The sequence below is a fragment of the Amaranthus tricolor genome, chromosome 11 (genome assembly GCF_026212465.1).
Source record: "Amaranthus tricolor cultivar Red isolate AtriRed21 chromosome 11, ASM2621246v1, whole genome shotgun sequence".
Taxonomy (NCBI): domain Eukaryota; kingdom Viridiplantae; phylum Streptophyta; class Magnoliopsida; order Caryophyllales; family Amaranthaceae; genus Amaranthus; species Amaranthus tricolor.
Window position 1 is genome coordinate 2228123 of NC_080057.1, and position 25818 is coordinate 2253940.

Genomic DNA, 25818 nt, shown 5'->3' on the forward strand with positions numbered 1-25818 from the left:
GTGATTGTTGTTTTTGTTGTATTATTCTGAGAAAAAAATGGGAGGAATTTGTGTGTATATAAAGGGAAAAAAGAAAGTCAAGGTTGGGTCAACTCGTAAATCTGTACTCAAGTGTGGTGCATACGTGTTGTTGGTTGTTGTCGTCGTCACATTTTGTCTTTGACTTGAAAATTGACACAATTGGCAACTAGGTGTATTTTATTGTTGAAAGTTGAAACTTCCCAAGTTTGCTACCCGATCCTTAAATTTCGCCACCCTTTTTATTTTATCGCCACCCCCCTTCAAATAAAATTATGAATTTGCCCCTGATTTTTATAAAATTACAATTTTACCACTCATTTCAAATTTTTTATTTATAATAATAATAATAATAATAATAATAATAATAATAATAATAATAATAATAATAATTATTATTATTATTATTATTATTATTATTATTATTATTATTATTATTATTATTAATATATCAATAACAATAATAATAATAATTAACTTTTTTATATTCTTCAAAAAGAATATAAATAAAATTAATAATAATAATAATAATAATAATAATAATAATAATAATAATAATAATAATAACAACAACAATAATAAAATTAAAATTAATAATTATTATTCAAAAAAAAAAATGAGTCGCCCAGAACCGGGCGACTGGACCCCGGTTCAATCGCCCAATTTTGGGTGACTCAAATTTTTTTTTTCTTTTTGGAAAATAATAATAATAATAATAATAATAATAATAATAATAATTTATAAATTAATGTGGTCTATTAGCTCAGTTGGTTAGAGCGTTGTACTAATAATTATTAATTTTTTATCATATAAAATTAATAATTATTAAATAATGACTTGTGCAGGTCTCGAACCTGTGACATTTATGTTATTATTACAACGCTCTAACCAACTAAGCTAATAGGCCACATTAATCTATAAATTATTATTATTAGTATTAGTATTATTATTATTATTATTATTATTATTATTATTATTATTATTTTCCAAAAAGAAAAAAAAAATTGAACAAAGGCAGCAAGGGAAGACACTTTACCAGATTACCTAAGTGTTGAAAATCAATTGGTTGTTGATTCACTTCAACATTTATTCACAAAGCTAAGTTTAGAAACAATTAATTAGTTAGTGGAACTGATTGGTTATGCAGGGGGTATTGAACAAGGGACTATGCAAGTGAATGGCAATGTTGACGTAGGAATGTATAATTAACAAACACACCAACAACCAATTTGAACCACAACATCATTATTTTTGGGAGCATCAAAGCTAAACCAACAGCAAAGAAACCAACATATCAACAACAAAACAATAACTTTTTTTGGGAACAAGTTGAACAACAACAGCACAGAAACCAACAGATTATGAAGAACAGTAACCAACACAACAGTAACCAACACATCAACATGTTTCAAGTGTAAATCCTTTTGATTTTGGACATATTTTAGGGATCTTAAACATGGGATGTTTCCGGTGTAAACAACAAATTAAAAAATTTATGTTGTTTCTAATGAAACATTTGTATTCATATATTCATAATTGAAAAAAATGGTTGTTTTCAGTACTCTTAGGTACACTTGTTTATTTTTTTCAAATCATTGAGTGGAAAATCGAACATCTTTGCACTTAAAACGTTGGAAAACAATCCAAACCCCGTTTTTTCGATTTATGGTGGCTAAAAATTACTCTCACTTAAAAAATGCATCACCAGTCAATATCAACATGCACCAACACGAATAGAAACTCACTTGAGAAAGGACCAAGCTTATCAAGCCAATCATCTTCTTCACAATCAATATTCGAAAAAAATAGTATCAATGGAAGAATATTCATGTAATACCCCAGATTTAGCTTGAAAAAAGGATTCATAGACTACTCATATCAACAAGGTGCATCTTCTTTTCTAGGGAGCCATTTGCTAAGAACTCCACAGTTAAGCGTGCTTGGTGGAGAGCAATCTTAGGATGGGTGACTTCCTGGGAAGTTTTTCCGGGTGTGCACGAGTGAGGCCAAAGTGCGCTGGAAAGACTTGTGTTGGTTTGTGGGGCTAGTCTACAGTCTCCAAGAGTAGTCACCAGTGGTCCGAGGGGCCGAGGTGTTACATTCACGATTAGGATACAAATCAGGCTCAGGTGTGTAAATGGGTTCACTATCAGAGTCAAGTTCTCTTCCCTACTTAGGATCAGTCTCAATAGAAGTTGAGTCATCATAGTAATCAAAAAAGTCTTCCTCAAACGACTTCAGACTAGATCTAGGGTTTTCATCATCGAGCCCCTTCAACTCAATCTTAGTAGGTGATTTGTAAGGGGATTTGGGGATTCTTAGATAAACAGAAGTAGGCGAGTATGGGTTTTTCATGGGTGAGTTGAATGGCGAGTTAGGGTTTTTAGGGGTGAGGTCAAAGGCGACTGAGAATTCTTCAGGGGAGATTTCAAAGGCGAACTGGCATTTTCCATGAGAAGAGATAGAAGAACGTGAAAGCACAAAAGAAGAGGGAAGATACAACTCATATCCAGAGTTATTAGAGGATTACAGAGAAGGAGGCAGAGGAAGATGATGAAGAAAGAACCCAGATTTACGGTTCAAGAAAGAACACAAAAACACAAAGGAAGATAAGGATGGGTAGGGTTTAGGGTTAAAAAGGAAAGGAATGGTTAATGGGTGAGTAGATTAATTAGGTTTAAGATGTTTTGATTAATGAAAAGGGAGATCAATTAGTATGGGTAATGGAGGGTATAATTGAAAATAACATAAACCCACTAAGGGCGTAAAGGTCAAGAAACCATACTAAAAATGAAAATGGGACAATTAGTGTGACTTGACCATAAAAGAAAATGAGACACATAAGAGGAATAGGAGGGAGTATATTTTAATTTTGTTGAAATTTCAATTTTTAAAGTAAATTATTGTTTATTTAATATTGAATATTTTTATTATTAATGTTTATTTATATAATATTTTATTAACCTAATCTATGTTTTATTTTATATTTTAAATAATATTTATTAATGATTGAAAAATTATTTTACATTTGCAGGACTTTGAAAACATAGGGGACAATGTAGATTACTCTGGTAGATTTGTTCCGGATACAGAATTTAATTCTGTAGATGAATTACATGCTTGGGCCGATAAGATAATAATAGGAATTGGTTTTCAATTTACACGTGCTTCATATAAACAAAAAGAAGGACGTTCTAGAGTTAGTTTGTATTTGAGATGTCACTGCTATGTAATATTAGGGGTGATTTATATAACATAGATAATGCTACTCGACCTGGTTCTAAAAGTAGAGCATGTGGGTGTAAATTTATGATTGTGAGAGTAGTCGTAAACCAGGAGAATAACCTTGGACGGTGAGGGTGTCTCATGGTGAAAAAGGAAGACATAACCACCCGTTCTTACTGTACAAAGATGGTCATATAAGGGCAAATAGGTTGACTATAGATATTCGACAGCACATACGAGAGCTTAGTGCAACCGGCATGCAGCCTGCATTCATCATGACCTCAATTAAACAAAATTTTCCTGGTTTTTTTTGCTAGGATGAATCAAATTTATAATGTTAGACAATCAATTAGGAGGGAAGAGATGGAGGGTAGGACTCCCCTTCAACACTGTCTTTATATGGCTATAGAGTATAATTACATGGTTTGGGCAAACTTAGATAGTGAAGGGGAATTGAGTAGATTATCAGTTGCAAATCCTATATCCATCCAGATGATACGTACGTGGCCCAATGTTGTGTTGATAGATACAACTTACAAAACAAACAAACAAAAGTGGCCGCTTTGTGAAGTAATTGGAATGACGCCAACCAATCACAACTTCTTGGTTGCATTTTGTTTGATGCGAGATGAGGTGGCCGTGTCATATTCGTGGGTGTTGGAGGGATTGAGAGATATTTTTAGCAGAGTTCAGACTCCCAGCGTCATCGTAAGTGATCGAGACGAGGGTTTATCTGCAGCTTATTCGTGATGTCTTCCCAGGTAAAAAGGTTGTGTTGATTAATTATTGTCGTTCTATTTATTGAATATATCTTAAATATGTTTAATCTTCTATTTAATGTAGATGTACAACATTTATTATGCGTATGGCATATTGCCAATGACGTAGAGAACATGGTGGACAAATTGTGTGGCAGGAAAAGAAATCAACAAGGGCAGATATTTAGGAAAACTAGATGGAACCTCTTAGTTAACAGTTCTACGCTCGCCGAATTTGAAAACAGATGGGAATCGATTGTGGCTACCTGGTCGACTAGGAATACAAGGGTCGTTCGATATTTGCCTGGAACATGGGTTCCACACAAAGAGAAATTTGTGCGTGCATGGACAAATGACTGTTTACACATGGGTAACCAGACTACCAGCAGAGTTAAAAGCCAATACTCGTCTTTTAAGTACTATCTTGGTAGTGGTAATAGCTCATTTGATACCCTGTTTCAAAGGGCACACACACAAATAACAAATCAGCAATCGCGGATCCGACAATCGCTATAGGAATCCATGAATTCTATTTCAAGGTCTTTGCGATATAATTTCTTAAGACCGTTATATCGTCATGTATTCTTTTTTGCCCTAGAACCGTTGCTGCTTGAGCATAACCGTATGTTAAAGTTGGGTGATTATGTCTTTGACAAATGCGGTTGTGCTCTTCAGAGCACCCATGGATTACCCTATGCTTGTTATTTTTATTTATCAATCAAGTCACAAGGTTCGTTGTATTTGGATGACATTCATCCATTCTGGAAAACATTGATGTACATAGAGGCAGAAGTTGACACCAACGAAGGAGTACGACACATAAACGCCGATGATAAAGAGTACTTTCAATCGTTGGTTGATGAAGTGTTAAAAAGCCGATCCTGCAAATGTACGACGCATGTCTCAGGTACTTGAAGATGAATTATATCCTGATGGTGCCGATATACCTGAGCCACATGCAAGTCCACCGAGAAAGGGAAGACCGACAACAAGCAAAACCCTCAGGAGAAACAAAAGCGCTTTTGAATACAACAGATCGTCCTTTAGGGGTCGCGGATCGAGATCTTCATCACGCGGGAGATCTAGTGGTAGATCTAGTGGTAGATCAACGCAATCGTCAGTTGAAATTAACTTTAGTTTGAACTTATCTGGTACCTGACTTTATTAGTTTATTACAATTGAATGTTACTAACCTTTTTTTAATTACAGATGGTTCAGCTGGTCGTGATTTTTCATTTTTTTCGTGGCCCAATCACATCCCGTATATACTTCCTCCTTATTTATTTGATTGGATTGATGTTATAGGAGATGATAACTGTAGATTTAGAGCTATTGCCATCACAGAGTTGGGAGGCGAGGAGGCATGGCCTCTTCTACGACGCACAATGTCTATGGAAATGCAAATGAACAGAGATCAATACCTAGGTGTGTATCGATCAGCAGAAACGCTAGAGAACGCTATATTTTTAGAATTGGTTTACATAGCAAGGACCTGCACCGTTTATTCACTAGTTGGAGGCGCCGATGGGATTTTACTCTGCATCAATGTTTCTTAACATTGGGTCATTGGCATTGCGTATTATGGTTCTGCTGACGTTAATCCAAACTATAGTTGTTTAGTTCTTCCGTTAAGGAGAACATCGGGTGTGCATGGTGTAAATAAAGTTATACATGTTTGTTGGGTGAATAGAAATCATTATGTTCAACTATTAATAAACGATGATTCATCTCCATTGCCGCCAATCCAGCAACCATGGAGAGAAGCAGCTGACAATTCATGTATACATTTAGAAACACATTTTCGAAGCAGAATTTCTCTTTGGAATAGACTATACGGGGTGCAACCACCAGAAGGTAATAACACTGCTGAAGATGCAGTCAATTTAGATAGTCCATAGTGTAATAATTGTGTACTTAAATATTTAGGTAACCTTTGTATGTAGATATCATTCAATATGTATAAATAAATATGTTAATGAAAAATGTAAAAATCATTGATGTAAATTAATAGAAGCAATTCAAGTAATTTAGAAATACAACACTACTCCAACAATTAGTTTTTAATTACAAACACAAATAGTCTATGTAGGGTTTTGCCCTTTTAAAGCTTGTCATTCGGCAAATAAATTTCTCAGTTCTTCAATGTATATATCGGCAGTCTGTCTTTCCCGGGGGCTCATATCCAACATAGTAGGCATCCTCAGCAATGACGCGATTCGACTCGGAAATTCATTTACAAACTATAAGAAAAAAAGTAGTTTCAACAAAATAATAAACAACATTTAAGTAATGGAAACAAATAAAAGAAAATAGATAAATAGAAATATTAACGTATTCAACTCTGCTATCAGCTGGACCAAAGCCAGCAGTCGGTCCTTCGACGGGGGAAGAGAAATGGGTAGGAGGACACTCTAAACCAATCAAAGTAATTAGGAACAACCTCTGATGGAACAAATGCCCGACGAAGTGCCTGATCACCAAAGCGGGCACAATAGGGGAACCTACTCCATGCCTCCGTGTAACAAAGGTCACGGAGTAGGTACCCTGTGCTGGTCGCAGAGCGTGGGTAGGTCTCATAGGAGGGGGGAATAGCTTGTACAAAACCAAGCTGTCTGATTGTCTTCTCAGGCAAATACACCTCGACGATATCAAAACAGGTGATACCCCCGATATAGGCGATGCGTGGGTGCACATTTAATAATTCCCTAAGAGAAGTAATGTATGAAGTCCATTCCAATTGCTCACAAGCAAAATTAGCATAAACTAAATACTCTAAAGTTAAAATAAAATGTATAACATTGTCTGATGTGATGTACAAAACCCGAGTTTCCGTCATGGAGTCCAATATACTCCTACAGTCTCTTAGTCTGCTGAGCTCACAAACTGGCTTCTGTGTGGACCACATCTCAGCCCTTGTCTTGTTAGGCACATCAACTTGACGAGGATGGGGGCGGAAGGCCGGGAAGTACTCGTAGATCCATGTCTGCAACAATGTAAGGCAACCAACAATAGTCTTGCACCCAGCCCTAGAAGCCATACCCAGTTGTCGATTCAAATACGCCAGAGTCACTAAACCCCAAGCAATCTCATCCTGATCGACATCACAGTAAGTATAGGGTGAGGTCGCATCCCAGTTCTAGTCTTATCCACCAGCAGTGTCGAACCCACAACAGCCATGTAATAGGCTGTATACTGCGTCTCTAAAGCCTGAGACTGGTGGCACATGTGCATAACTTCACTAATGTTGATGGTCCCGCTAGTAAAGCACCCATTTCTACACAGCTCAGACATGGGCTCTCCAAATAGACCAACCAACGCGAGCTTCCACTCACCCTCAGTGGGTTCAGCTAGGAGTAAACCTTCGATACCAACACTTAAAATGCGTTGCACGTCGTGCAACATAATGGTCATCTCTCCCCACGGCATGTGGAAGGTGTTAGTATCCGACTGCCACCTTTCCACAAAGGCCCTAATCAAAGCACTATCAATGTGCTGGTGGATAATGTGTGGCAGACGACCAAGGGGAGTGCAAGTAATACTTCGTACAGCTCATTAAACATATCCTGTAGTTTGATGATCGCCTCTAGCGGCTTCTTCCTACTACAACACTCCAATATCAGAGGCGTACACTCAACGTCCTAAAAAATTACCTTAGCTATGTGCCCCCTGTAGTTGGGTATCAAGTGGGCGTCAGTGGGGCCCCCCAGTCTGGGGTGATGTGATCAACCAGTCCGTTTTAGAGGGACTGTTGGCGCCTCATCCCCCGTGGAGCCGCATCATCAACATAACTGTATTCTGCATGATCAGAAGTGCCTGATGTACTAGGGCCTGCTCGTGTAAACTTACCAGCATGCCCTCGCACAACCGTCCAATCAACTGATTGACCAACAGAGCCGACGTATTCACTATCATCATCACTAGAGCCCCCGAATTACTCTACAGGCTGGTCTGGTCATCCAATGAGTACGCACTTGGTGCAACGTACTCGAACGTTGGGCCTGACTATATTTGGCCGCCTCGTCCTACCTAACTCGCATAGCTGAACCCGTAACTCCCCTTTTATGAGGGTCCCCTCTTAGTAAGGTAGGCCTAGAACTATTTCCGCTCAACAAGCTTCTAAAAAAACCCTTCCCTCTTCCTTGGTTACCAGCCATTTACTACTTCATAATTTAATTGACTAGTAATAATAAATTACAATAATAAAATATTACGTTAAGTCAATTACATGAATAAAAATAATAAATAATTACCATATTGATTCATGATTGGAAACGATTACGTAATTAACATTAATAAATTCCCGGCACTAAAAAATTATTAAATTAATTTTAATTACATTAACAATATTAATTTAATATACATTTAACAATATAAATTATTAACAAATAAGATATTTCATACATATAAACTAAAAAACAATCAAAATAAATATTTTTAAATTAATAATTTAAATTAATAAATATTTAATTAATATATTATATAAGTTAATAATTGTTAGTTTAATATTATTATTATTATTTGTAACGGCCCGGTTCAAGTGACCGGGGCAATCATATGAAAACATGAACCGGTTCACATAACGGACACTAAAGAACCATCTTTACTTAGATTGTCAGCGTTCCGTCGATAAAGGAATATAACTAAGACTGAAAACAGTCTCAAGCGGAAAAAGAAGAAAAACAAGTCAGAGGAAGTCTTTTGCATACACTAGAGAGCCTAAAGGCCTCTAAACAACCTAATTGAGATAGCGGAATCGAAAAGGAAAATACACAATCGCCTGGTACTTAAATACAAAATTTTTTTTCTACTCATAATCTAATTCAAAAGATAATAGCATAGTCTTGATGATTACGGGTTCTAAACCGAGATCTCACTCCAGGCCCCACCTGCAATCAACCTACTAATCGTCGTATGACAACACACAGTAGGTTCCAAAGAAACAAACCAATACATGTCAGAGACTTCATACAATTATCAATCAGGTTGAATACAAGCAAAATGTTCATCCTAGCATGCATAGGCTCTAATACATTTATTATTAATAAATCCCAACTTGTAACATTGCCCGTCCTGTTCGGGTCGTTCAAGTATGAACCATTCATTATTAGATAATTCCAACTTGTAACGTTGCCCGTCCTGTTCGGGTCGTTCAAGTATAAATTCAAATATTTTTGGAGGAATACACTTGGGAGAGCTAATCCCAAGGCAACCACCGACCTAAGACGTTGCCCGTCCTGTTCGGGTCGTCAAAGGCTAAAGTATGCATACCCCCATGGTGACCGTAATGATCCAAAACTGCCATGGGAACAATAATTGTAATAATCCAAACCAATACGTTAACCCCTTTGGGTAACATAATATAACCAAACGTCAACCCCTTTTGGGTGACAATACATAAATTCTCAATTTCCAATTAATTTCTTTCAAATTATTTAAGGTGTCTAATCCTTACGTGATTTACAAAGCCTCGATTAGAAATGAAACAACACTACTTGCACAACCACATAAACAGTATGGTCTAAGCGTGTACCTTTAAGCGCTGCAAACAACAATGTTCAAGCACGACCGAAATTTCGCCCTCTTATGAATCGAGGTCCTAAATAACACACACACAAAACGATCACGTATTAAAACGTGTTTACACATTTAATCCACTCCATACTCAAAAATATCACTAAGACTTGATAATTTTTAATTGTTTACATCCAAAACCCAATGGTCCGAAATTTCAAATTCTGACCAGAAACTTTAAGTGCCATTTTGGACAGTTTAGAAAATTCAAATGAAGAATCCGACTTCGCCATTGCGTTCGAAACGCGTCAATTACCTTGGGTACCAAATTTCATTATTTCTAACATCCATTTACTATTTTTAAATATTTTAAGCGTTTAACAAGTTTTTAACGCAACGGTGCATAAAACAACGGAAAACGACTAACGTTTCCGGGTCGGCACCTCTAACGAGGCAGAACAGCTGCTGCCGAATACATATGTATATATATATATATATATATATATATATATATATATATATATATATATATATATATATATATATATATATTATTTTATATATACATTATCAACCCTTTTTAAATCTCATGATCAAAATAACTCTAGCAAGATCACATTCACAAAATCCTTTAAGAGACTTGAAATTTCATAAATTATGATAACTAGATTAAATACCTAATTCTCTCAACAAAATAAATTTTGTAGAGAATTACAAAACCAAGTCACCCTTTTAAATCAAGACACATATACATAAATATAATACAATCTTTCAAACAAATCGAATTTTGCTAAACGATTTGCAAATTCTTGGATGACTACCTTACTTGATCCATACCCTCCAAGTTTTTACTAACAAATTGAAATTTAGTTGGAGAAATTTAAACCATAAAAGAAATTTATTTAAATATCAACATAAACTCAATCCTTATAACAAATTTAAACTTTGTTAAAGAATATAAATCAAGCAACATAACCTAATCCTTTTAACAAAATTAAGGTTTATTAAAGGATTATTAAAGAAAATTACATAAAAATATAATCAATCCTCCTCAAAGTCATAGGATATCATCATACATAAAATATAATTCATCTTAGAAAACCTTCTATATAAAATCTACAATTAGCAATTCCATTAAACTTACTCCTTTGATCAAAAGGTTGAACGACAAAAACAAGAGAACAAATTTTTTTTTTGTGAATGCCGAAAGCAAGAGCACAAGGAAGCGTAAAATTTTTCTGATTTTTCTTTGTTCACTTGAGCCTTTGAAATGTGAGGAATACAAAGGATGTTTAGGATTAATAGGGGAAATTAAGGACCAACCTAATTAATCCTAATTACACCATTATGAGAGGAGTTACAAGACTCCTCCCATACCCTCCAAAATCGGCTGCCCCTTCACCTCCCTTCCATTATAATTTTTTTTTAAATTAACTAAGTAATTATTATACTTTTGTTAAAATAGCAAAGAAACGTCACGCGATAACATCGTACGCGATAAAATATTTACCGTTAAAATTAAACTCACTTTATTTCTTATAATTAAGTATGTAAAATAATATAATTTAATATTACGTATTTATTTTATTTTGTTATACTTTATTTTATTATATTTTATTTATTTTTAAATCCGATAAATTACGAGGTGTTACATTATTATTATTATTATTATTAATTTTCTAAAATAATAATAATAATAATAATAATAATAATAATAATAATAATAATAATAATAATAATAATATTAAAAAGCAAAAAAAAGGAGGAGTTGCGCGTTTTGTGCGACTCATCCTCCTTATTTTATTTATTTATTTTTTTTTAAAAATTAAATTCGTTTAGAATTCATTTAGAAATTATCTCGAATTATTGTTTGCGTTTTGAATTCCTTAGCTTTAGCTCCACAAATTTTAAATTTTGATTTAGTGTTTTTAGAGTGATAAAAGTATTTTTAATGAGATTAAAGTGTATATAACAAATTTTAAATTCAGAGACATTTTCGTTAATTTATTAAAATAAAAATGACGATAAAATAAAAAGATGACTAAGTTTAAGGATTCACCGATTCACGATTAAAAAAGGTCACATCTTTATCTCTCTCCTAATCCTTTTCATCCTCCGTTTCTTTCTCTCTCCCAAAATCCTCACACCATACTTTTTCTTTCCTAGGGTTTTTTTTCTTCGACCTTCAACCATCCATCAATGGCGGAAGTTATGAACATGCCTGTCGAATCCCTCGACAATCGCCGCGGTAACAAAGAAAAACCCTCCGAAGAACAACAATCTCCGAACGACAAAGATTCTCCTCCTCCTCTTCCACCGCGCCGCCGTGAACGCGATTCTCGCGAGCGAAGAGATGACAGAGATTTTGATCATCGCCCTCCTCCGCGATATTACGATCGGAATAATCGAGGGGGGGATAGAGATTACAATAATAACAATAAGCGTAATCGAGGTGGATTTATCGACAATTCTTCTCCTCCTCATCATCGTGGTGGTGATCATCACCGCCGTAATAATTTCTCTCCGCCTCCTAGAAGATCTTCTCCTCCTTATCATCCTCCGTTTAAGCGATCTAGGCGAGATGGTGGCGGTTATGATGGGCGACGGGGTAGTCCTCGTGGTGGCGGTTATGGCGGCGGTGATCGTAGGTTTGTTCCCTTCAATTACTTCTTTAATGTTTGTTTTTGATGTGTTGTTTGTTGATTTATGTTTTTTTTTTTAAAATGTGATGTGATATAGTTCTGTAATTATTTTTTACTAATTTGATTCATAGTGCAATCAAAGTCCCCGTAAAGGTTTTAAGAAAATTGAACTCTATTTCTTGTGTCGTGAAGGTGCAAAAAAAAAAGAACTGCATTTTGGGTCATTTGGAGGGATATTTCGTGGGCTGGTTTGAGTACATTTGTGATGAATTGTTGTCAATTTTAGAACTTGTTTGGCACATTTACGATTATTGCATGTTTGCATCCGAAATGACTTGCGAATTTTGTCATATTCAAGTGCTGACATTTATAGTGGTTTAAATTGGCATTTGTTGTTAACTTTGCGATTTGTTTTGGATCTTATAATGGTGATTGTAGCTGAAATTTTGCTGGGAGAGTTGGACTAGTAACTTGTATTTGGTTTGCAAGTTGATGACACGACAATTGAATAGTAATTCGCTGAAGATAATCTGTCAACAACTTTACTTTTTTCACTGTTTGCAGTCTTGTTAACAATTTCTAAATCAGTCTTTGTTATTAATTTGGGTTTTTCAGTCTTGAATAGTTGAGTAATGGTTTATATTGGAGCTGAAATGACATTTCAATTTCTGAGCTTTTGGTTAATTGCATTTTTGGAGAATTGAGATTACTTTATTGCTAGATTGTGCTTGTTTTATTGTGAATTGTGAAAGCAAGTGTTGGTTAAATTGTCTCTTTTGAACTTAATATTAGTTGAACTTAATATTAGGTAAGAGACTGATTGCAATTGAAATGGCTTTGATCATAATTTTTGATGGATGGGGCTGTGCACAGGGGTTTGACTATATAAAGTCGTTCAGTGTTGGTGGTACTTTGCCTTTGAAGTTTGAAGATATTGTGATCAACAATAGGCTGAGTTTGAAAGTAGTTTGCTCTAGGTGTTATGTGTTATCCTGAATAATTTTTGGAGAGAGAGAAGGGCTGTATGATGGTTTTGGCTCTATATTAGAATCAAAAACAACTACAATGGACAAATCTTGCTTTTGATGTATTAGAACCCAAATTAGGATTTCCAACACACCCAAACAGTAAGCACCCATGCTTTTTACGCCCCAACATGATTTTGCTCTCGATCTTTGTGTAGTTTATATAGTTTTCCGACATCTCTGTGATTCTAGACTCAATTTCACTGAATCTGTGACTAGATACTTAACGTAATATACTATTCTTCTCACGTCATTTTTGCTTGCTTCTATAAAGGATTTCACACTCGTCCATTGATTATGATTGCAGTTGCCATCTTCTTGATATACTACAGGGCATGGCTGCATTAATTCCTTTCTTTTACTGTTCATCAATGTTCAGAAACTTTTTATAACTTTGATTTTGAATTTGCTTTGACATAGTGCTGTTTTATTTCGGTATAACATTTGAAAATGCAGGTTTGGCTATGATTATCCTGGTGGATATGATCGTGAAATGGGGAGTAGGGCAGGTTATACTGATGATAGGCCACATGGTCGATTTCGTGCTGGTGGCTTTCCTAGTGGCCCATCTGGTAATTACCTGCTACTTGGTTCTTTATAACTTAAAGATATAATTGTATTGTTTATGCTTTGGTTAGTTAATTTTGTTGCTGATGCTTCTTGTGACTGTTTGTCTAAACTATCCATTTTTTAGAAATGAACTTTTGCTAGATGGAAGTTTTTGGTTATTTGTCTTCCCAAGAAAGAAGATGTGAACAGATAAAATAGAATTCAGAAGTTCAAGTTATCTTTTGGATAATATAATCAAGCTTCTGTCTATGTGAAAATCACTTGTTTGGAAGCCCCTTAGTATATATTTCATCTTTTAATGTAGTTTTTTTGACATTTACCCAAGTGGGTGCTTTGGACTCCAATTTTTTAGGGTGAACTTTGTTTTCTGTGGATATTTGGCCTATTTAGTACATCATATAAATATCCGATTGAATGGTTTATTCATGCAAGTTCATCAAAGAATCTTTTTTTACTTAGTTTCCACTCTCGAAAAAGGGTGTTACGAGAGATGAAGGCTGTGGAAGTTGGAATTTTAAAGCAATTCTTTTGTATTTCTATTATGTTTCTGTATCTTTGGTAATATAGATGCACTTCATCTGTGGATGTTTTAGCTGTACTTCCATCTATTAGCTTATTGAAGTTTCTTATATTATCGAGTGAACATGTCATGGAAATTTTACCTGGCAAGAGATAAAGATCATGGATTTAGGGTTGGAAATAATAAATGCTGCTCTTGATCAGGTTGTAATATTAAACTTAGCTTCAGGATATTGGTATTTTGCATAAAATGTTTGATGGTGGTGCCCACCTCATATGACCCTAAAATACCGCGAGTCTGCAATTGGTCCTGAGATACTGAATGTAGCTCTACAGTTGTGATATGACGATTTTTATTAGTTGATGGGCTCGGACAGTTCTTGAAGAAATAGTGTTTTAAATGGTTGGATTGAGGATTTCTTCTTCAACCATTTGTGATACTATTTTTCCAAGCTGAGTCCAATTTACCCAGATGGGCTGGATCTGGTCATTCTTCTCGGTGATATCCATCAAAGTTCTCATCTGTATTCGGGTCATCTAAAAAAACTTGGCTGCTGGTATGAACGACATGAATGGGATGTTGCTTGACATGTTGTCCTAAGTTATGGACCCTTCCATTTTATACCTGCTTCTCCCATTGTCCTTGTTTAGTTTTATATCTACCCTTACCTGCAGCTAAATTCCTTGTTCAGGCATAAAGTTCAATAATCTCAAGCTCGAAATGCTTGCCTGGTAATGGATATTGGTTTTTGTTCTATCATGTATTGTGCTCGCCATTAATTATAGGGTGTTGTCTTACTTTCTAATTATCGTATATCTCATTTGATCCAAGTAACTTTATTTCCTTAACCTGCTAGATTGGGAGGCTGGACGTGGCTTTGCTAATTCTTCAAACGCAGGGAATGCTCAGAGGTAAGCATTGAGCTTTCCGGCAAATTGCCTATCAAAGTAATGTAGTAGCTCATTTAGGATTTTTGTACTTCAAGACTTTTCCAGTTCAATTTATTGTAGATCATTTCTGAATACTTTGTGGAATTCCACTGCTGTCATCTTAGCTTATGGGTTATATAGTATACACTATACACATGATTTTTCTATTGCAAAGAATGATGAGTTATTGGGTCTTGTAGTTACAACTTTAGTGGCTGTGTGTCAAGTGTCTACTGATTCATATCCACCATCAGCTGCTGATCTTTCATGATCAAGGCTTTGGCATAGTTGTAAAAATTCTTGGTGCTGCAATGGTTTGCTTTGGTTTACTTGATTATAATGTTTTGAATTTTTAAAAATTATTTCAGAGAAGGTTTGATGACCTACAAGCAATTTATTCAGGAGCTTGAAGATGATGTTTTACCAAGTGAAGCTGAGCACAGGTGTGCATTTTTTGTTCATTTAAATGGAAAGCTTGACAAAATCTTATCTTGATCTTACCCGCATTACTATTTGGTCATATGCAGGTATCAGGAGTACAAGTCAGAGTACATCTCAACTCAAAAGCGCACGTACTTTGAGGCTCACAAAGACGAAGAATGGTACTAATATATATTTTTAATCGACTCTGTTGTGCTCATGTTGCTGTCTGCTAATTGACCCAACTTTTATATAGGTTGAGGAACAAATACCACCCTACGAGTCTGCTGCCTGTAATAGAAAGGTATGCTAAATCTCAATTAGGAGCGTGGCAATAACAGGTAGCCACAGCTTCCTCTTTTGTTAAATTTGTTCTCAAGTGAACTTTTGGACCATTCTTCTTGAGTCGATTTTGATGGTGATTTATCTTTTTGTTTGGTAAAAAAACCTCTCTGACATTTGTGTTCTCTCCTATAGGAGGAATGAACTTGCACGAAAAGTTGCCAAAGACTTCTTGTTGGATTTGCATAGTGGGAGCCTTAATATGTGAGATTTTTTACTTGGTAACTGTTTGCTGTTGAGCACAAATATTTGCCTGTATATTGCAATCACATCTTTATTTATCCTGTGGCCAATACTTTAACAGGGGTCCTGGTGCAAATGCATTGTCCATGAACAAGTCTGGCCAGACAAGTGAACCAAACTCTGAAGATGAGGCAGATGTTGGTGGTAAAAGAAGGCGTCATGGTCGACTTCAGGCAAAGGAATCTGATTTTTCGGCTGCCCCCAAGGCTCACCCTGTTAGTTCTGAACCAAAACGAATTCAAATTGACATTGAACTAGCTCAAGCTCTTGTCACAAAACTTGACTCTGAAAAGGGAATTGAGGACAATATCTTATCTAAAGATGACACCGACAAGATGAATAGAGAGAGATCACATAGTGGATCAATTGGTCCAGTTATTATCATTCGAGGATTAACTTCTGTCAAGGGCCTTGAGGGTGTTGAGCTTCTGGATACTCTTGTGACTTACCTTTGGCGTGTCCATGGTGTGGACTACTATGGTATGATTGAAACCGCAGAGCCTAAGGGCCTACGGCATGTCAGAGCTGAGGGAAAGAATTCTGATGCCTCTAGTAATGCAGTAGAATGGGAAAAGAAGCTTGATTCTTATTGGCAGGACAGATTGCAGACTCAGGACCCACTTGAGGTCATGACTGCAAAGGAAAAGATAGATGCTGCTGCTGCTGAAGCTTTGGATCCCTTTGTCCGAAAAATTCGGGATGAAAAGTATGGGTGGAAGTATGGTTGTGGAGCCAAGGGTTGCACAAAGCTGTTCCATGCTGCTGAATATGTCCACAAGCATTTGAAACTTAAACATCCAGAGCTCTTGATGGAACTTACATCTAAAGTGCGAGAAGATATCTACTTCCAGAATTATATGAAGTATGTGCTGTTCTTGTTCTTCCTTTGTTTTTTGATTGAAGATTCTTGAATAATTACATTTTGTCTTTCTGCAGTGACCCAGATGCCCCTGGTGGTCAACCCGTTATGCAGCAATTTGTTCCGGTATGTTCATTTGATTTGATCATGATTCTGTAGATGTGCATGAGCTCAATTATTTTTTTGCTGTTGTTAGAAGTATCAGATGATGGATGATCAATGCTGCCCAAAAGCATTTGGGGACATGTTTGGAATTTGGGTTGAGATGTATCAATTGATCACCACTTTGTGCTATAATAATCGGGAAGGAACTTGTTATTTTTTGTAATGTTTGGGACCTGAAAGACTTTTCTTCTTCTGTCCGCAATAGTTAGCTTTTTTTACAACTTTAATTTATAGTTTGAAAAAGCACGCCTCGCTTTGCGCCTTGTGCACCTCGAGCTTAGGCTCGGCTTAAAATGCCTCGGCTTGGTGAGGCAAAGCCCTCTATAAGAAGGGTGCGCCTCGATGCGCATAGGGCGCTGCATCATGCCTTGAGCGCCCTATGCGCTTCCTTGTTGGGTTCAGTAATAACTTATGCTTATTTGTTCGAAAAAAAAGTAAAACTCGAAACTCAAGTTTACTTGAATTTAAAGTTTGAATAACCGTTGCTTCTCTAAGAAAAACAAAAAACATTCGAAGAAGAAAATAACTTTTGGAATTCTTTGTATTCTCATTTTATTAGTTTTGTGCTTAAGGGGTAATAACCGCAAGATTAATAAATGCTTTCAAGCTTGTTGATACCAAAATATGTATATCATGTTGTTTGAAGTATAAATATATGTTTTAAACTTGGTTTTTAAGCCTTATTGGAAAAATGCGCCTCGCATACAAAAAGTTCGTGCCTTCGCTTTGCACTTTGTGCCTAAGCTCTAGGGGCCTTTAGCACCTCGGTGCACCTCACGCTTTTTAAAACTAAGATTCAGCTATAGTAGATAATATCTCTAGGATTTTGTTTAAGTGTTATGCCTAGTATACCCTCCATTTTTTAAAAGTTTGTCCTCATTACTATAACAGATAGTTTCAATTTTTTCATTTTAGGAAATAATTTTTTACGTAAATTCATTGCTTGTTTACAAAACCACAAATTTGTTTTCAATGGATTCTTATAAAAATCATAATTTTTGCATGATTTTGGGGTTTATCAAATGGTTTCATTCTCTCTAGATTACTTTCTAAAACTTTTCCTTTTCTTTCCGTCTCCCTTCAACTTTCTTACGATTATCATTTTGCTACTTCTCTTCCGATATTATCATCAAATGCCTTAGATTTCTTGATATTTTTAAAGATCACACTTGTTTTCATTTTAAGACCCAATTTTTTGCTTAAATAATAAATCCTTGTTTGAAAATGGCTGATTTATACATTCTTTAATTATAAATTCGAACTACAACACAAGATTCCCTCTTTCAAATTTAACCTTCTTTTTGCCTCATGGACAAACATTAAAAAATGGAGGGATATCTCATAATAGAAGATAAAATACACATTATATTTTTTAGGAAATTAATTTCTTGTCGAATACCACTATCTTTTGATATTTATCGAGTTCTTTGGAAACTATCTTTAAATATATACATCCCTATCTATTCTCCCTTTTCAAAATAGTGATGAGTTGATATAATTTGGATTAAGGATGTGTGTGACAAGCGGTTAGAGATTTTGGCAGTTATTTAGAACTTGTTTGAGTCACCTAATACTCGTTTATGACAGTTTACCTCTGTCCCTAATTATTGGACACTTGTGAGATTAGTTTTTGTAAAATAATTGGAGTTGGTCAGCTTATGAATTTAGTAAGTTCTTAATAGCTAAATTGCCCATATCACACATAAGGAATTGTTTGATTGTAATCTATTCATAGAATTGATTTTTTACAAGCTACTGCTTTCTTTTGGGAATCTTTGACTAGGTACTGAATAGTTCGTCACTTGATTGGTTCCTTAAATAATATCACTCTGGATTTTTTCCCCTTTTTTCAAGTGTGGTGTAGAAGGATACTAATTTGTTGTGTTAGTGTTCATTAATGCTAGTTTTCTCATACTTTAGCCAAGCACCTTAAAAATCATGAATTGATTTTCTAAGCTATTCTTTTTGCCTTTTGTAGAAGGAGAAATTGCAGAGACGTAGACCAGGTGCTGACAGCCGCTTGAAAGATGAACGAGGAAACCGCAGAGAACGAGACCGGAATGATGGTGAAAGATTTGAACGACAAGATAATCCGCAAGCTGATTTCCCACGCAGTAATGATGGTGAAGACAAGGGCAACCCTGAAGAACCAATTTTTGATAATTTTGGTGGACAGGGCATGCATGTTGCCCCTTTTGCTCCGGATATTGCACCGCCGCCTGTATTGATGCCTGTTCCCGGTGCTGGGTAAGTATGGGTTGTTTAGCTCCCCTTTGTTATGTGTTTGCCTTCTTTACATTGCATTGAGTGATGTTATATATTACCAGAAATAATTAGAAATTTATTGCCCATGAACTCAAACAAATGGGTTTACGATATTGTTTTAGGCGGAGAACAAGTTGACTCTCTCTCCGGTCATTTGGTCCATGCCTTCTCTCTTTGAATCATTATAGCAACTATTTATTAACTGTAGTGATACTTAGTCCCTTGTCTACATAGAAATGTAGGTCAGTCTAGAATTTAGTGCCTCAACAAGATTTTTTGCATATCCTCATATCATTTTTTAGTGGTCCGTTTGGTTGTTGGTGTTAAATGGTATTAATGAAAATGATTTGTAGTGTAAATATTCATGAAATGTATTATGTCATTCTCATGATGATAAAACTTTAATTATAGAAAAGTTCTATGTTCACAGTTTTTTATTACCAACTATTACCACCTCCTTAAATGATAATGTGTATAAATGTTTATTTTTTTGAAGAAAATGAGATGATTGATTTGAAGTAGAAAAAGTACGACCATTAAACTTGTAAGACATTCTCCTACCAAACTTACATTAACTTTTCATAGCTGTTCCCACTATTTAATAACGACAACCAAACGGCCGCAAGGGTCTTGGGAGAAGTTTTTAGTTTGCTGCTATTTCTTAATCGCATATTTATTACTATTATTTGAGGTAAAAAATGGTACACCATCTAGTGTTTCTTCACTTGTATATCTGTAAAATACCTGAAATTGAGCTAAATGTGTAATGCTTGGTGTGTGTATCTCTTGGAGGGGGTGTTTCTCAGTATCTGAGCATAATGTGAGTTGGAGTTTAATAGCTAAAATTGAAGTATGAATCTTTAGCTTACCTGTGGTTTTCGATGCAGTCCTCTGGGACCATTTGTGCCAGCCCCTCCTGAGGTTGCAATGCAGATGATGCGTGAGCAGGGCGGACCCACTCCATTTGAAGGACCAGGGAGAAATGTGAGAGCTGCGCCTCCAATTATTTTACCTCCTTCTTTCCGGCAGGATCCTAGACGTCTACGAAGGTACTATGTCTCTGAACATTTCATCTTACAGGTTTTCTTGTTTACACTTCACTTAAAGTAACTCGTGTTTGACAAAAGTCTGGCATCATTTGTTCAGATTTTTCTCAAGAGTACTGATGACATTTTTTCAATGGTTCTTATCACATCCTCTTTCCAATGCTGATATTCATTTAAACTTCAAAATTGCTGTTCCACCAGCCATGGCTCTAGTGCAGTAATTATATGCTACAATCTTACAGGGGTGTATGGGTAAAGACGTTTTTGGGAAAACTGTTTTCTCCAATAAGAGAATTAAAATGAGAATTAGGGTACATAAAAGAACTTTACATCCTGATAAATATCTTCCTCCAAAATTGAAAAATGATTTTCTTCAAACCAAACATCCCTATAGTCTTTGATTGAAGTACTTGCTCGTGTAATCGTGAAGGATATTGTGCTAAATAGATAACACTATGAACATTATGCAACTATGGTGGCTACATAGTAAAGATCATTAAAGGGACCCTCCCGCTATCCTTTTGATTTTGCTTCAAGTAAAATTTATTTTATTACTTGGCAGTAACCAGTAGGAAAATTAGACAAAAAAATGCATGATGGATGAGATTATGAGATAGAGGGAGATAGATTTTGTCGATGCGCTCAAAAGAGAGGATGCAATTATAGAAATACAACAAACTAAGAGAAGACAATAGAGTGCTTATAATACTTTATGACTGCCAACTTATTGTCGATAAAATTGCCACATCTTGATTGTTCCATATGCTGTGTGCTACTTGATAGTGCACATTGCTTTTACAAAAGATCTGAATTTAAATGTCATGCTATTGATGCAGCTACCAAGATTTGGATGCGCCTGAAGATGAGGTCACTGTTATTGACTATCGGAGTTTATGAGATTGATGATTTCCGGTTGAAGAGATGTGCCCTATTGACCAGCGTAATCGTAATGACATTTTTTGATCGTACTTGGAAATAAGCTGTTAACATTATTATAAATTGGTTTTAGTTCTGATAGATTAACACTAGAATTTTGTGCTGTATTCGTATTCATCTCTTTACCTTTCGGAATTCTCCACTAATTAAATGGTCCGACATTTACGTAAATGTGACGACAGAACAGTGTAAAGAATGTACAATGTGCTTGATTTTCTCTATTTTTTATCAAATTTAAGAGATAACCTATTCTTCTGCTTTTATTTATAAGGCTATCAAAAAAAAAAAAAAACCCTTTTTGAGTACTCAAAAATATTTGTACCTCCGTTCCTTCAAGATATTTCTATTTGCTATTTTAGAATGTTTTATTTGTTATTCTCATAAAAATCTTTCTATTTATATTATACCTTGTTTATGCTTATTTTTAATAATTTATTGATACTTATAGTATTTGTATATTTTTTATTAACTTTATTTTAACATTTTTATATTTTTTCTATGGTCCCTTGTAATTCTATTAAAACATACTATATTATAAATTGTTGTGGTTTTTATATTTTTTTCTAACTTTCTTATATATATATATAGAGGGTTGTTGAAAATATGAAATTTAATTTTGATATGCAAATTCAAGCATTGTAAATGACACTTATATACTTGGAATTTGTAAATTTTGATACTTGATCAAATTTTACATTGTTATTGCAATTCTATAGAAATGACCGAATTTCACATTTTCAATTTTAAGATTTGCCAAATATAGTATTTGATCCGGTTCAACATATGAGTTTTCTAATAAGGAAAAAGTTAGACTTTTCTAGGAAGGAGGGACTATCTAAAGTAGGTCTATATGTGGATCCCGCCCACTAAGAAAATTAGTTGCTTGCAACAAATAAATTACGCCAGTTAAAGATGGGCTAATTTTTAAGATTAAAGCAAGTTCCATCCGCTATCCGCCAAAACTCCCCTGTGAACAACACTAGTCATAAGTCACAGGTCAAGAGTAATAAATTGGGTTGCACGCTATCCGATTTGGTCTAATTTGACACTAAAATCAAAACATACTAAAAACTTACGATCTGGGAATTTTATAGACTAGACCATTTTAGACACTGGACTAGATCAGACTAATTTAGACACTAGACTAAAATCAAAGGTGGATCTTAAGGTCGGTCGATAAAGGCTCGGCCTGAAAAATTTTGGGCCATTATATAAAACCAAAGTATATATTAAATTAATTAATAATAGATAAATGTGACTTGGTGGTTAAGAATGTAGTTTTTAAAATGTAGAGGTTGATAGTTTAAATCTCACTTATTGTTGTGAGAGACTAATATGTCGGTCTATTATATATTTTAAAAATAAAAAACAGAAAATGTGATGTAGCTGCATGCTTACTAATGAATAGGGTTTTAAGATACCTCAAGCAGGAATTTAGGATACATCAAGTAGGGGTTTACACTATGTCAAATAGGTGTTTTTAGCGTGCTGAAGTTGTCAAGCAAGTGTTTTTAATCATCTGATTCTTATAAACCTCAAACAACTACTTGGTATTCCTCAAAACACCTATTTGACATACCTCTAACCACTACTTCACATACCTCAAACAACTACTTGACATACCTTAAATACATACTTTACATACTCAAACTCACACTTAATATACCTCAACCACATGCTTGACAACCCCAAATAACGGCTTTGTATACCCCAAATACCTACTTGGTATATCTTAAAACCCACCTAATACACATACTAAGTATACTCTAAATACCTACTTGGTATACTTCAAACACCTATTTGACAACTCCCAATACCTATTTGATATAACCTAAATACTTGTTTGATATATCTCAAATCCCTAATTGACATACCTCAAACCTTTACTTGACAATCTCAAATACCTACTACTAAACCCCGAATACCCTAATCCCTTACCATAATGGTGTTTAAAAGATAATTAATTAGCATTTTTAATTAATCAATTTTTATGGGCTACGCCTCCTAAGAGCCGTCTCTCAAAAAGACGGTCTGAGAGACGGTCTCTTAAGAGAGTTATTGTTTAAATCTTGGCCCCTAAATTTTATGGTTAGATAATAATTTTAGCCCCTTAAACTTTTGTTCAAGGTTCATCATCATCATCATCATCCTACCCAGTGTATCCCGTTCATAGAAAAACTATAGACATGGTCTATGGAGGGAAGGACGGCGGCAACTCATACCCATAAAGAAGCGCGACCAAAGGAGTCCCCTGGCTCGAGAACGATAAAGAGACGAAACTATATGGGAAAGATAAATTAAATGCCTATAAATAAAATAAATAAGTAGAACCAACCACAAAATAAAAGAAAACAAAAAAACTAATAATAAAGGCAACGAGAGAAGCAAGAGGGCAAGAACGTCAAAAGGTAATCTAAGAGGACATCAGTAGTCTAATACATGGATATGGCGCCTTCAACTACCCCTATCCCTAGTCAGACCTTCAGAGAGGTTTAACTCATGCAAGTCAACTTTTATTTGGTCATCCCAAGTTCTGTTAGGTCTTCCTCGACTCTTTTTACCCTCTACTATAATGCTTTCTATCCTCCTTACAGGGGCGTCGAAAGTCTTCACTGCACATGTCCAAACCACCTCAATCTATTTTCGAGCATTTTTCCAGAAATAGGGGCTATCCCTAGTTTGTTCCTAAACTCTTGATTCCTAATTCGATCCATCAATGTGTGCCCACACATCCACCTCAGCATATGCATTTCTGTAACTTCCATCTTATGTTCAAAAATCTTCTTTAAGGGCCAACATTTGGTCCCATATAGCAGAGGAGGTCTGATTACCGCCCGGTAGAATTTTCTTTTAACTTGCTTGGGAATTTCCTATCACATAGTACTATGGTGGCCGCTCGCCACTTGAGCCAACCCGCATGTACACGATGATTTACATTTCCGCCAATCTCCCCATCCCTTTGAATGATCGATCCCAAATACTTGTACTTGGTCGTACTTTTAACAACTGCTTCATCAATGGACACCTTTGGTTCACCTATTGGTGATGTCCCACTAAAGTCACAGTGCAAATACTCGGTCTTCGTACGACTAATGCGCAACCCTTTACCTTCTAAAGCTTCTCTCCACTCATCCAATTTTTACTAACCTGCTCTCTAGTTTCTGCTACCAGCACTATGTCGTCAGCGAATCGTATGCACCAAGATACTGTTTCCCAAATAGATTTAGAAATCTCTTCCATAATGACACTAAAAATGAAAAGGCTTAGAGCCGATCCCTGATGTAGTCCAACTTTAACCGAAAAGGCTCTGTTATCCCCACCGGTGTTTGAATGTTAGTCGAAACTCTGTCATACATATCCCGTATAGCCTCAATGTACACTAAAGAAATACCTCTAGCCTTGAGGCTATCCCAGATGACACGTCATGGTATGCTATCATACGCTTTCTCCAAGTCAATGGACACCATATGCAGATCCTTCTTTCGCTGCCTATATTTCTCCATCAGTCTCCTCAAAACATGAATTGCCTCAATGGTTGACCTTCCTAGCATAAAACCGAATTGGTTCTCTTTAATCACCGTTTCCTGTCTAATTCTCTTCTCTATTACTCTTTCCCACAATTTCATTGTGTGGCTTAGAAGTTTGATACTTCTATAGTTCCTGCATACTTGCGCATCTCTTTTGTTTTTTAATAGAGATATTAGTGTGCTATTCCTCCATTCTTCTGGCATCTTATGTGTCCTCAAAATAATATTAAAGAGGTTTGTCAGACGACGAATGCCCTCTTCTCCTAAACCCCTCAACACCTCAATCGGGATGTTATATGGCCTAACTGCCTTTGTTCTCCACATCTTTTTGAGAGCTTCTCCTACTTCTTCTGTGGTAATATCACTCGTTGACCCATATTCCAATGGTCTTTGGATGTCAGAAATTTGATTATCCGCCTCCTTTAGCCCCCTAGACTCATTGAGTAGCTGAGAGAAATACTAGAGCCATCTGGTTTTGATGTCCTCTTGTCTCAAGAGAACTCGTCCTTCCTCATGCTTGATGTATTTCACTGCCTCTAAGTCTTGCTGCTGCCTGGACCTAGTCCTTGCCAACTTAAAAATCTGCTTCTTCCCCTCTTTGGTATCGAACTTCCGATATAAGTCCTCATAACCACGGTTTTTTGCCTCCGTTACCGCTTTCTTTGCCGCTTGCTTTGGCTCTTTATAGCTCACTCTCTTTTCTATCCTATCATCCTCTTCCGTGCATACCATAAGTTCCTTAAATCTCTTGTTTTTATCCTTTATCTTCTTTTCCACCTCATCGTTCCACCACCATGACTCATTGGACACTTTTGGT

The 25818-nt window shown here is 35.7% G+C and overlaps 1 protein-coding gene across 1 annotated transcript; it reads left to right on the forward strand.

Annotated features, from left to right (window-relative positions):
• The first annotated feature begins 11585 nt into the window (after positions 1 to 11585).
• Positions 11586 to 21736, forward strand: LOC130826847 (serrate RNA effector molecule-like). The gene is made up of 12 exons (XM_057692444.1): positions 11586 to 12160; positions 13636 to 13751; positions 15126 to 15180; positions 15567 to 15641; positions 15726 to 15800; positions 15875 to 15922; positions 16096 to 16164; positions 16265 to 17065; positions 17140 to 17188; positions 19206 to 19474; positions 20380 to 20541; positions 21375 to 21736. Exons 1-12 carry the CDS (start codon positions 11712 to 11714, stop codon positions 21433 to 21435), a joined length of 2229 nt encoding a protein of 742 aa, XP_057548427.1. The 5' UTR covers positions 11586 to 11711; the 3' UTR covers positions 21436 to 21736.
• Positions 21737 to 25818: the final 4082 nt, after the last annotated feature.